This window comes from Salvelinus fontinalis, chromosome 21 (genome assembly GCF_029448725.1).
Source record: "Salvelinus fontinalis isolate EN_2023a chromosome 21, ASM2944872v1, whole genome shotgun sequence".
Lineage (NCBI taxonomy): Eukaryota > Metazoa > Chordata > Actinopteri > Salmoniformes > Salmonidae > Salvelinus > Salvelinus fontinalis.
This window is the reverse complement of record NC_074685.1, coordinates 41035692-41049598: the sequence shown is the minus strand read 5'-3', so window position 1 is coordinate 41049598 and position 13907 is coordinate 41035692. Positions and strand designations below refer to the sequence as shown.

Sequence of the window (13907 nt, the reverse complement as noted above, 5' to 3'; positions counted from 1 at the left end):
TATTATTAGTATTGGATAGAAAACACTCTGAAGTTTCTAAAACTATTTGAATGATGTCTGTGAGTATAACAGAACTCATATGGCAGGCAAAAACCTGAAAAAGAAAATCCAACCAGGAAGTGGGAAATCTGAGGTTTGTAGGTTTTCAACTCATCGCCTATCGAATATACAGTGGGATATGAGTCCGTTTGAACTTCCTACGGCTTCCACTAGTTGTCAACAGTCTTTAGAACCTTGTCTGATGCTTCTACTGTGAAGTGGGGCCGAAGGAGAGGGGATTGAGTAAGGTCTATCATGACCTGAACATGCGCTGACCATGCGCGTTCATGTGAGAGCGAGCTCTGTTCTATCGCATTTCTGAAGACAAAGGAATTCTCCGGTTGGAACATTATTGAAGATTTATGTTAAAAACATCCTAAAGATTGATTCAATACATCATTTGACATGTCTCTACTGACTGTTACGGAAATTGTTGACATTTCGTCTGCTTTTAGTGAACGCGCTTCGTGACTTTGGATTTGTTTACCAAACACGCTAACAAAAGTAGCTATTTGGACATAAATGATGGACATTACCGAACAAAACAAACATTTATTGTGGAAGTGGGAGTCCTGAGAGTGCATTCCGACGAAGATCAGCAAAGGTTAGTGAAGATTTATAATGCTATTTATGACTTTTGTTGACTGCACAATTTAGCGGGTAACTGTATGGCTTGCTTTTGTGGCTGAACGCTGTTCTCAGATTATTGAATATTGTGCTTTTGCCGTAAAGCTTTTTTGAAATCTGACACAGCGGTTGCATTAAGAACAAGTGTATCTTTAATTCTATGTAAAACATGTATCTTTCATCAAAGTTTATGATGAGTATTTCTGTTATTTGATGTGGCTCTCTGCAATTTCTCCGGATATTCTGGAGGCATTTCTGAACATGGCGCCAATGTAAACTGAGGTTTTTGGATATAAATATGAACTTTATCGAACAAAACATATATGTATTGTGTAACATGAAGTCCTATGAGTGTCATCTGATGAAGATCAAAGGTTAGTGATTCATTTTATCTCTATTTCTGCTTTTTGTGACTCCTGTCTTTGGCTGGGAAAATGTCTGTGTTTTTCTGTGATTTGGTGGTGACCTAACATAATCATTTGTGGTGCTTTCGCTGTAAAGCCTTTTTGAAATGGGACACTGTGGTGGGATTTTAATTATGAGATTTCTGTTGTTTGAATTTGGCGCCCTGCATTTTCACTGGCTGTTGTCATATCGATCCCGTTAACGGGATTGCAGCCCTAAGAGGTTTTAAGAAGGTTTCGTGAATCTAGGTCCAGGAGTCTATGAAAGGCATAACATCACAGTCCAACACATAACATATCACTTGAGAAGTTACAACAGCTCACCCCAAATTCTGCCACACCACACTGATTATATGAATCACAGCAAAATGAAGTTGGTGAAAATCAACTGCAGAAAATTGAAGTCGACTGCAGTCAAAATGTAGCTGCAAGTCAGACAATTTTTATCACCATAGTGCAGCACACTTTGAAAGGCGACTAGGACAGTTCGGGGGGGGGGGGGGGTTTGGACAAGATGGCGTGTCCGCCAGAATGGTTGTCGGACCTGGAGATGGAGTCAGGGGAAGCCATTCAGGTTGGTAAGAAAGCGGACAGGGAAAAAAGGAAGAAGGTGGAACATATTAAGAGTAAATATGGATTGAACATGATGAGAGTGAGGATGAATTAGCTCCGGTGGCATGTGCGGTGAAGAACGCCGAGTTTGAGCCTTGTCTCGATGGGGATGAAGATGGGGTTTTTTGCCCAGTGGGGGTGTGATTTTTTTGAGAGAATGGATCCTTTCCTTCTTGCTAATCAATTTGTTGTGTCAGGTTAGATGGAAAAGAGGATGGGGAATGTGTCAGTGAAAGTGAATCGGAGTGGAATCATGTGGATTTTTTCAGTTTCTGCCGTCCAGAGGTATTTTCTGGAGCAAGGCACCATTGAACTAGTGATAACTGAAGTGGTGTTATCTGTTGAGTTGGGTCAACGGAAGTTGAAGATTCTCGGTGTCTGTGACAGCCGCTGTTTGGTGCAACGCAGACCCGGTGGAGAGCGTGGTGAAACACTGTCTGTACTAGTGAGTTTTGATGCAGAATTTTTACCAGATAAAGTTAAGTTAGGATGTGTCAGGTATCCTGTGAGAGCTTTTGTCCTGAACCATTATGGTGTTTTAGGTGTCAAGCTTATGGTCATGTGGCAGCAGTGTGTAGTAGAAAGATTCCTAGATGTGAGAAGTGTGCAGGAGTACATGAGACAAAGGAATGTGTAGTATTGGTGGAAAAGGTTGTGTCATAAATTGTAGGGGTACCCATGGTGCTTTAGATCAGAGGTGTCCGGTGAAAGAAAGGCAGGTTAAGGTTGCCAGGATCAGAGTAGTGCAGAAGGTGTCGTATGCTGAGGCAGTGAAGAGAGTAGTAGAGGAAGATAGGTCCAGGGTGATGCCAAGAGTGTGCAAAGTTGTCATCAAGGCAAAGGGTGGCTACTTTGAAGAATCTAAAATATATTTTGATTTGTTTAACACTTTTTTGGTTAATAGAAGTGCCTGTTCCCAGTGCCTGATTCCATGTGTTATTTCATAGTTTTGATGTCTTCACTATTATTCTACAATGTAGAAAATAGTAAAAATAAAGAAAAGCCCTTGGATGAGTAGGTGTGTCCAAACTTTTGACTGGTACTGTATATATTTACCAAAAAAGATATGGGGGATTGGAAATTATGCAGATAATTACATTGTTAGAAGCCACAATCTACAGTATCTGCAATATTAAAGGTGATCTACAACCTAAGGATAAAAAATGTCATACATGTCCCACTTCTCTCCCTTCTGCGGAATCTTTCTTGCACCCTGTCTCCTGCTTTTTCCTCTGACTCACTTCGTCTGAATTTCTTAGTCACTGAATGTTGTAGATGGAATGATAACACTTACCCTAAACAGAAATAACAGAGCACATAGTCGGCTACGGTTGAGTTTCCAAAGCTGAACCTTCGTCAAGATCTCCTAGACCCAGAGAGTTGGGAGGGACCTACCAGCATTTGTGACTCATGAAGGGGTATAATCCATTCCATTACACGATAACGCCTTTTGGTCTCATTTCGGTTCCCAGCTATTTTCAGAAAATAATATCCATCATCCTTGCAGGGGTCCCTGGAGTGGCCGTCTACTTGGACAACATTGCCATCCACAATGAACGTCAGTAAGCATTCTTCACTCAGCCCACACAACCTCACACACAACACTGAGAAGTGCCTGATCGAGTTGAACACGACTCCTTCCTGAGCGGTATGATGGCTGCGTGGTCCCATGGTGTTTATACTTGTGTACTATTGTTTGTACAGATGAACGTGGTACCTTCAGGTGTTTGGAAATTGCTCCCAAGGATGAATCAGACTTGTGGAGGTCTACAATTTTTTCTGAGGTCTTGGCTGATTTCTTTAGATTTTCCCATGATGTCAAGCAAAAAGGCACTGTTTGAAGGTAGGCCTTGAAATACATCCACAGGTAAACCTCCAATTGACTCAAATTATGTCAATTACCCTATCAGAAGCTTCTAAAGCCATGACATCATTTTCTGGAATTTTCCAAGCTGTTTAAAGGCACAGTCAACTTAGTGTATGTACACTTCTGCCCCACTGGAATTGTGATACAGTGAAATTTAAGTGAAACAATCTGTCTGTAAACAATTGTTGGAAAAACTACTTGTGTCATGTACAAAGTAGATGTCCTAACCGACTTGCCAAAACTATAGTTTGTTAACAAGAAATTTGTGGAGTGGTTGAAAATCGAGTTTTAATGACTCCAACCTACGTGTATGTAAACTTCCGTCTTCAACTGTAAATAGGAGATAGAATGTTTTATTTTATTTAACCTTTATTTAACTAGGAAAGTCAGTTAAGAACAAATTCTTATTTACAATGACGGCCTAGGAACAGTGGGCTAACTGCCTTGTTCAGGGGCAGAATGACAGATTTTTACCTTGTCAGCTCGGGGATTCGATCAAGCAACCTTTCAGTTACTGGCCCAACACTAACCACTAGGCTACCTGCTGCCCCAAAGAAGCAACAGGTTCAAGGGACCAAGCCATTCCACGTTTCTTGATCATTATATTACTCAGGTGATTCAAATACAACAGTCGATCATTAATGAATTAAACCCTAAAGCAGGGGTGTCTTAACTAATTTTGTCCCGGGTCCGCATTCGATCTTCAACAAAGCCCGTAGGGCCGCACTGTGTGTTATACAGTGCATTCGGAAAGTATTCAAACCCCTTTACTTTTTCCACTTTGTTACGTTACAGCCTTATTCTGAAATGGACAAAACAAAAAAGGTTTTCCTCAATCTGCACACAGTACCGATAATGACAAAGTGAAAACAGGTTTTTAGAAAATGTTGCTAATTTATTAAAAATAAAACACAGAAATACCTTATTTAAATAAGTATTCAGACCCTTTGTTATGAGACTCGATATTGAGCTCCATTGATTTTTCTACAACTTGTTTGAAGTCCACCTGTGGTAAATTCAATTGATTGGACATGATTTGGAAAGGCACACACCTGTCTATATAAGGTCCCATAGTTGACAGTGCATGTCATAGCAAAAACCAAGCCGTGAGGTCGAAGGAATTGTCCAATTCCGCAGAGCTCCGAGATAGGATTGTGTCGAGGCACAGATTGGGGGAAGGGGACCAAAACATTTCTGCAGCATTGAAGGTCCCCAAGAACACAGTGGCCTCCATCATTCTTAAATGGAAGAAGTTTGGAACGACCAAGACTCTTCTACATGGGCTCCCAAGGGGCCCAGCAGTCTAAGGCACTGCATCTCAGTGGTAGAGGCGTCACTACAGACCCTGGTTCGATTCCAGGCTGTATCACAACCGGCTGTGATTGGGAGTCCCATAGGGCGGCGCACAATTGTCCCAGCGTCATCCAGGTTAGGGTTTGGCCGGGGTAGGCCGTCATTGTAAATAAGTATTTGTTCTTAACTGACTTGCCTAGTTAAATAAAGGTTAATTAAAAATGTATTCAATTCCTAGAACTGGCCACTCGGCCAAACTGAGCAATCGGGGGATTAGGGCCTTAGTCAGGGAGGTGACCAAGAACCTGATGGTCACTCTGACAGAGCTCCAGAGTTCCTCTGAGAAGGTAGAACCTTCCAGAAGGACAACCATCTCTGCAGCACTCCACCAGTCAGTAAAAGGCACATGACAGCCCGCTTGGAGTTTGCCAAAAGGCACCTAAAGACTCTCAGACCATGAGAAACAAGATCCTCTGGTCTGATGAAACCAATATTAAACTCTTTGGCCTGAATGTCAAGCGTCACGTCTAGAGGAAACTTGGCACCATCCCTACGGTGAATCATGGTGGTGGCATTATCATGCTGTGTGGATGTTCTTCAGCGGCTGGAACTGGGAGACTAGTCATGATCGAGGGAAAGATGAACAGAGCAAAGTACAGAGGGATCCTTGATGAAAACCTGCTCCAGCGCACTCAGGACCTCAGACTGGGGTGAAGGTTCACCTCCAACAGGACAATGACCATAAGCACACAGTCAAAACAACGCAGGAGTGGCTTCGGGACAAGTCTCTGAATGTCCTTGAGGGGCCCAGCCAGAGCCCGGAACATCTCTGGAGAGACCTCAAATTGCTGTGTAGCGACACTCCCCCTCCAACCTGACAGAGCTTGAGAAGATCTGCAGAGAAGAATGGGAGAAACTCCGCAAATAATGTAGGTGTGCAAAGCTTGTAACGTCATACCCAATAAGATTTGAGGCTATAATCACTTTCAAAGGTGCTTCAACAAAATCCTGTCTATCGGGTCTGAATACTTATGTAAATGTACAAAGTTTTTTAAATTTTCAATACATTTGCAAAAATGTCTAAACCTGTTTTTGCTTTGTCATTATGGGTTATTGTGTGTTGATTGATGAGGGGAAAAAACAATTGAATCAATTTTTGAATAAGGCTGTAACGTAACAAAATGTGGAAAAAGTAAAGGGGTCTGAATACTTTCCGAATGCACTTTATATCCACTCCATAAAAAATAGTCCTCTATCCATAGCTTGTTTTTTTTTTAAAGCTCCCTGAATGTCTAGTATAATTTCTACAGTTTCAATTTGGTTTTAGTCATTTTACACCACCCACAGGCAGGATGTTGGACACCCCTGCCCTAAAGTGACCTGATTGACCAAGTCCACTAAGATCACTCTGCTGAAGTACCCCTAACCTAGCAGTCCACATTTTTTAATCTATTCCAGAACTAATAGACTTGACGATTTGGTGATCATTAGAATAAGGTTTGCTTTGTACCTGTAATTAAAGAAGCAAGCATTCCCATAGATCAGTGGTTCTCAATCCTCGTCCTGGGGACCCAAAGGGGTGCACATTTTTGTGTTTACCCTAGCACTACACATCTGATTCAAATCCTGATGAGGTGTAGTGTGCGAGTGCAAAAACAAAAATCTGCACCCCTTTGGGTCCCCAGGACCAGGATTGAAAACCACTGCCATAGATGGTCAGCAGAGGGTGCTATGAACCCAGGTAAAACCATCATGACCAAACTCCCCCACTCATCAGGCAACCACCATAGTCAGCTATAATCTGTGGAGGCATCAAATGTCACAACATTAGAATATGAGATTAGTAAACCTAAAATGTTAACATTTTGAGTAAATGTAGCTACCACAGGGGAAATACATCAATATTTAAAAACTGTTTGTGATAACACTACTACAGGACATGTTTTGTAAGGGAGCAGAGACGACAAGAGGAATCAAGGAGAACTAGAAAAGAAAAGCCATAAGTGTTATTTCAATTGTATAATATCACTAGTGGTGTCATTATGAAAAAGTGTCAAATATCCATGGTCAAATATAATGTAAGCAATAATTGTTTTTAACTCATTTTTTCCCTTAAATTTTTAAATAAAAATTATGGATTCATTTTCCAAGTATTTGCGTACCTAACAACTAGGCCAGCTTCATACACACACACTATATATATACACACTACATTTTCCCATGAACCTCCCCACCAATCATTAGGAAAGTGTATTTGTTTTGACCAATCGGACACTGCGCGCCTGCTTTTGGGCTCCACCCTAGAATTTCGAGGTGGCATTGGGATGTATTCATTACACCTATTCTGTTGTAAAAGTTCTGCAACAGAAAACGTTTACTCCAAACGAAAACGTTTTCAAACGAAAACCAGAGTTTCTCTTGGACAAATTCAAGTACGTCCTTCACCGGTTCGTTTGGTTATTTAAAATGTTAAACGACTTCCGTTGCAAGACATAATGAATACACCCATAATGACGTTAAATCAAAATGGCGGTAGTAACGACTGCTTTGAATTTTATACCCGCTTCATATTGAGGTTTACTCGTAAATATTGATATTAATTAAAAGGGAATACCATTTCAGGATGGATTCCGTCGTTGGAGATGATCAGACGCTTCCCTTTGACATCAATGGAAGGTACGCGATTTGCCTGCCAATCACGTTAAAGCTAGCTAGCTAGCATATCTAGCTAACGTTATTCAACTAAAGTTAGTTCAAAATTGGTGTTGATATAACGTTATTAACTTACTGGGGTTAAAGCTAGCTAGCTCAAGTGGTCTGTGGCATTTGTTTCAGACGGGTACGACAATAGGGCTGAAACTAATAGCTAGCGTTAGCTTCCCACGTATTTTAACTCCTCACTTGACTTTGCACAAGCTAGCTAACGTATTTCCGTTAACTTAGTTGTTACAAATCTTATGGTAGCTGGTTGCCAACTGGTTATCTGGCTAGTAACGCTAGTTAGCCACGGTTGTTGACAGTGTTGTCATTAACGTTCATTCAAACCAAATAGTATTCTAAACAATACTACTAAATAGCTAGTCAAATGACTACCTGAGCCTGCTGACTATGCACACAGGAATCTGACACCCCAACATGTGCATACTGATTACTCACAACATACGCTGCTGCTACTGTCTTATCTATCCTGTTTCCTAGTCACTTTACCCCTAATTTACATAGCTAGCTACCTCAATTTCTAAGGGGTATGGTAATGGTACTTCCTGTATATTATAGCCATGTTATTTTCAACTGTATTCACTATAGCCATGTTATTTATTTTACTTAGTTATTCCTCGTGTCATTTATTTTTAACTGCATTGTTGGAAATGGACCCGTAAGTAAGCATTTCACTGATGGTCTACACCTGTCTGCGAAGCAGGTGACATATAATTTGATTTAAGCCATCACAGTTGCGCAACTCATGAACTCGGTTGTGGTGAAATATTCATAGCTAGTTAATGTTAACTAACTAAACAACCAACAAGGCAGTTGATTTATTGTGAATTCCCATAACTAACAAACCACGACGTTCCGATGTTGTTCCTTGACAGTCACGTTCATTTGTATTGATGAGATCCAATACGTCTCCTCTGACGCGTATGTAGAATACAATTCAATTTGAACTTACTCTACCTGTTGTTAGCTAATTTGGACTTTTTGTGGGTTTAAATTAGACAACATATCCACAGGAAAGTATTATTAAAACGACTTAGCCACACACAGTGACCAGTGTTTATCACGATTTGTTTGCTCATCACCTAAAGCACGCGCACTAACCAGTGTTTCCCTGCTTTTCCTGGTCAAACAAAACGACTAATTCATAGAAAAATCGGAAACCCCCATAGTAGAATAGTTGATCTATTCCCCCATAGTAGAATAGTTGATCTATTTACCCGAATCGGCTTGTGTGTTTTCTATGCAAGATAAATATTCCTCTCGTTGCCTATTCTAGTTATGTGAGCCATAGGGAGGAAAAAATGGATTCGGACATACACAGTCAATGCACAACAGTTCTTGCAATCGCCAGAACAGCAGTTTTAATGGCCTTTAAAAAAAAAAAAAAGGGATTCCAGCTTTCGATTCTTACTTTATTTCTCAACTCCTAAATCTGCACGAACTGCACCATTTTAAACAGTTTTTTAGCAGTGGCATGGTTATGCACTTTACAGCTTTGCAATTAGCAGTAAGTGCATAGGGGAGAGTGGGGCTAAATGTAACACATGTCAATTGTAGGGTAACTTGGGGTACAATGCCACTCTACCTCAAAATAATTTGTTTGGAGTGACTTAAATTGTCATTAGACAATTTAAAGTCACAGATAAATTATGAAACATATTTTTAGTTGATCATGGGTAGTGGCAACCAGGGAAAGTGTTGAGGGGGATGTCATGAAGTGGTTTCTGTGAGAAGTAAAGGCATATTACCCCCGTTTGTGAGTTACTCTTAACAGGTAGGCAGTATACATACATTATATACACTATGTCCCAAAAAACATGCATAAACACAAAGTTAATCTCTAGGATAACTATACTGAACAAAAATAAATGCAAAATGCAACAATTTATATAATTTTACTGAGTTATAGTTCATATAAGGGAAAAAGTCAATTGAAATAAATGTATTAGGCTCTATTCTATGGATTTCACAGGACTGGGCAGGGGCACAGCCAATCAGAATTAGTTTTTCCCCACAAAAGGGCTTTATTACAGACAGAAATATTAGATGATCAGATTTTCCGGCAGGTGAAGAAGCCAGATGTGGAGGTCCTGGGCTGGTGTGGTTACACGTGGTCTGTGGTTGTGAGGCCGGTTGGACATATTGACAAATTCTCTAAAATGATTTTGGAGGCAGTTTATGGTAGAAAAATTAACATTGTAATCTCTGGCAACAGCTTTGGTGGACATTCCTGCAGTCAGCATGTCAATTGTGTTTACATCCCTGTTAGTGTGCATTTCTCCTTTGCCAAGATAGTTCATCCACCTGACAAGTGTGGCATATCAAGAAGCTGATTAAACAGCATGATCATCACACAAGTGCACCTTGTGCTGAGGACAATAAAAGGCCACGAAAATGTGCAGTTGTGTCACACAACACAATGCCGCAGATGTCTCAAGTAGAGGTCGACCAATTATGATTTTTCAACGCCGATACCGAGTTTGAGGACCAAAAAATGCCGATACCGATTAATCGGCCAATTTTATTTATTTATTTGTAACACTTATTTTAACTTAATATAATACATCAATAAAATCAATTTAGCCTCAAATAAATAATGAAACATGTTCAATTTGGTTTAAATAATGCAAAAACAAAGTGTTGGAGAAGAAAGTAAAAGTGCAATATGTGCCATGTAAGAAAGCTAACGTTTAAGTTCCTTGCTCAGAACATGAGAACATATGAAAGCTGGTGGTTCTTTTTAACATCTTCAATATTCCCAGGTAAGAAGTTTTAGGTTGTAGTTATTATAGGACTATTTCTCTCTATACCATTTGTATTTCATATACCTTTGACTATTGGATGTTCTTATAGGCACTTTAGTATTGCCAGTGTAACAGTAGGGCTTCCGTCCCTCTCCTCGCTAACTAGCTAGCCATTTCACATCGGTTACACCAGCCTAATCTCGGGAGTTGATAGGCTTGAAGTCATAAACAGTGCAATGCTTGAAGCACAGCGAAGAGCTGCTGGCCAACACACAAAAGTGCTGTTTGAATGAATGCTTACGAGCCTGCTGCTGCCTACCACCGCTCAGACTGCTCTATCGAATATGAAATAGACTTAATTATAACATAATATCACACACAAATACAAGCCGTAGGTCATTAATATGGTCGAATCCGGAAAATATCATTTAGAAAACAAAACGTTTATTCTTTCAGTGAAATACAGAACCGTTCTGTATTTTATCTAACGGGTTGCATCCCTAAGTCTAAATATTTCTGTTACATTGCACACCCTTCAATGTTATGTCATAATTATGTACAATTCTGGCAAATTAATTACAGTCTTTGTTAGGAATAAATGGTCTGAACACAGTTCGCAACGAGCCAGGCGACCCAAACTGCTGCATATACCCTAACTGCTTGCACGGAACGCAAGAGAAGTGACATAATATCCCTAGTTAAAAGAAATTCATGTTAGCAGGCAATATTAGCTAAATATGCAGGTTTAAAAATATATACTTGTGTATTGATTTTAAAGAAAGGCATTGATGTTTATGGTTAGGTACACATTGGTGCAACGACGGTGCTTTTTTCGCGAATGCGATTGTTAAATCATCACCCGTTTGTCAAAGTAGGCTGTGATTCGATGAGATATTAAAAGGCACCGCATCGATTTATATGCAACACAGGACAAGCTAGATGAACGAGTAATATTATCAACCATGTATAGTTAACTAGTGATTTTGTTAAGATTGATTGTTTTTTATAAGATAAGTTTAATGCTAGCTAGCAACTTACCTTGGCTTCTTGCTGCACTCGGTAACAGGTAGTTAGTCTGCTACGCAGGCTCCTCATTGAGTGCAATGTAATCGGCCGCAATCGGTGTCCAAAAATGCCGAATACCGTTTGTTATTAAAACTTGAAATCGGCCCTAATTAATCGGTCGACCTCTAGTCTCAAGTTTTGAGGGAGCGTGCAATTTGCATGCTGACTGCAGAATTCTACACCAGAGCTTTTGCCAGATAATTGAATGTACATTTTTCTACCATAAACTGCCTCTGTCCTTTTATAGGATGTGGCATTATGTCTAACCGGCCTCACAACCGCAGACCACATGTAACTGGTAGAGTAAAGTGAAATTATATTCAACATTCTGGCTTGGGTAGAGAACATTTCCAAACAAATGTATGACGATAACCTCTGACTGTAACCAGAGGTATCATTCTGTCAGGCAAACTAGCCCCATTTGTTCTTTCATATTTAGCTACACCAGCTAGCTCTATTATTGAGTACAGTTGATCTTGGATTTACTGGCAAGGTCATGTGGTTTATTGCTTGTGATACTAGCCTATTTTTAAACACCACGGATGATGACTTCACATGTGGCTGAGTAGTTCCCTGTCACAACAAATCAGCAAAGTCCTCCCCTCTAATAATTTTCGGAGAGTCCATGTGAAAAGCGGAAACCACGCATGTGGTTGTGAAATTGCTTCTTCCTTGCAACTATGTAATGTTTAGGCTAGCCAATACGGATATTTGTTTCTTCCTGTATGCTTGCCATGAAGTGAGTCACCGTCTAATATTGGTAGGTGAGCCTCTCATTTTACCCCATTGAAAGCTAGAGAGAGTCTAGTTGTAGATAAACCTATTTGTTTGGTTTTAGTTGTAATTTGTTGGACATATTGCTATCCTTAGACTCCTGGCCAAGGTTAAAATAATAGCTGCGTGAGCGTCAATGTGTTCCAGAGAATTGTTTAACTATGTATCCCACCAATAAATAAGGTGGGTGCGTGTGTTGAATGGGATCATCCAGGTGGTAAGTCTCCACAGTAATTCAAGACATAAGCAACAGGAGTGGTGTAAATGACTTCATTCTGAAACCTGACTCGCTTAAATCAGCCATTAAACAGTGCAATTTGGTTACTCCAGAGCAAAGATCTCTACAACTATTCTTACTCGTTATGTAATGTTAGGCTTTGTAGCTGGCATTGGAATGCTAAACAGGAAAATTAAAATGTACAAAGAGGAAGTCGATGTTTACTGGCTGCCTCATTCCGGCTCATAGTACGCTGAGTAACAGAGTTGGCATGTGTCAAGTCTTTGGTACTGTTACTCTACAATGCTTTATTTTCATAGACACTGAGCTATAACTGTGTACCTGTCACACACACCTATCACACAGTGAACAAGACGACATCATAGCTGTATCCTATGCCAGCCCGTTAGTCCTCCTACTTTTGGTAAGCACTGACTTTGTGGTTAAATAGTGCTCAGTGACACACGAAGGCTGGGTCTGCCACAGTGTTGTCAGATCAGTTGTCAAAACACTGAACTGTCCTGTTAATATCTGGGTCTGTTCTCTGTTGTGGTGTTGTCCCTGAGTTGTTTGCGTCATTGCTGCTGTGACTGAGTTTGTGAGTGCCCTGTGGTTAACACTTGTAATTTGTCTGTCTTAGTTCAAACCTGTTGACAAGTATTATGCTCCTGGGCACTAGGCACCCAGGGTGTGTAGACAATACCACTGCGGTGGACATGAGTGTTTGCTGGGCTCTGGGATCAGCGGCACTGCCAGGGGAAGAGAGGGGAGGAAGTCCTACAGAGCTGGTCATATTGTTAGAGCCAAAAGTCAGGGCAGCTTAAATGGCTGAGAGAATGTGGACACTCTTTAACAGTGTGTTAGACATGGTTTTTCTCCAAATTGTTGGGTAATATTCACTTGGGTTAGGAAGGCCTGAGAGATGTTGGAGCCGATTGTAGGGGCAGCTATCTAATATTGGTTAGTTGTGAGCTTAGCTTAGTGGTAGCAGAGCTTCCCCATCACTGGCTTTGACAGCACTGTTTTCATCGCAATCTTATTATTTCCCCAATGTCATCAGCCTTGTCCAGATGTGTGCATTGTGTTGTGTGCCTGACTGTGTGACTGCACTGTGTTCCCTTTTTGTCTGAGTGATGTTTGGCTGAGCAGGTCCACAGTAGCTGCTTGTTTAGCAATGAAAGCCCTCTAAGTCTGTCCCCTCTGCTCTGGACCTGAGAGCCAGCCTGCCATTGGCACATGGTCTTCTCCAGTCCAGTCTACTCTGCATGGCACACTGAGGAATAACCTAAACAATGACCTGGGAGAGAAAAGCATTGCGCTGTCATAATGAATCAAAAGAAGCAGAGACTAATTCTCTTGCTATTTCTGGAGCTTCCTTAGGGGCTAGGGAACAGGCGAGCCAAGCATGGCTAATGCCTGAACTACATCAGGACATTTTTTGTATTTGAATTTTTGATCTTTTTGCAGGACATTTGATTGCACAATTTTGCATTGGCTGTGCTAGAGAGGAGGTTTTCTGTATTTTTGATTGTGGTATTGACTGATAC

General features: G+C 40.7%; 1 protein-coding gene across 5 annotated transcripts in view; it reads left to right on the top strand.

Annotated features, from left to right (window-relative positions):
* The first annotated feature begins 7333 nt into the window (after positions 1–7333).
* Positions 7334–13907, top strand: part of cdk5rap2 (CDK5 regulatory subunit associated protein 2) — a 62946-nt gene continuing 56372 nt past the window's right edge. For 4 of the 5 annotated variants that reach the window (XM_055875212.1, XM_055875210.1, XM_055875209.1 and 1 more), the window contains exon 1: positions 7334–7518. In XM_055875212.1, the coding sequence (XP_055731187.1) occupies positions 7466–7518 (53 nt within the window). In that variant the 5' untranslated portion in view covers positions 7334–7465. Of the gene's footprint in view, positions 7519–12066; positions 12130–13907 lie in introns of those variants that run through there. The other variant, XM_055875211.1, reaches the window with a different exon arrangement.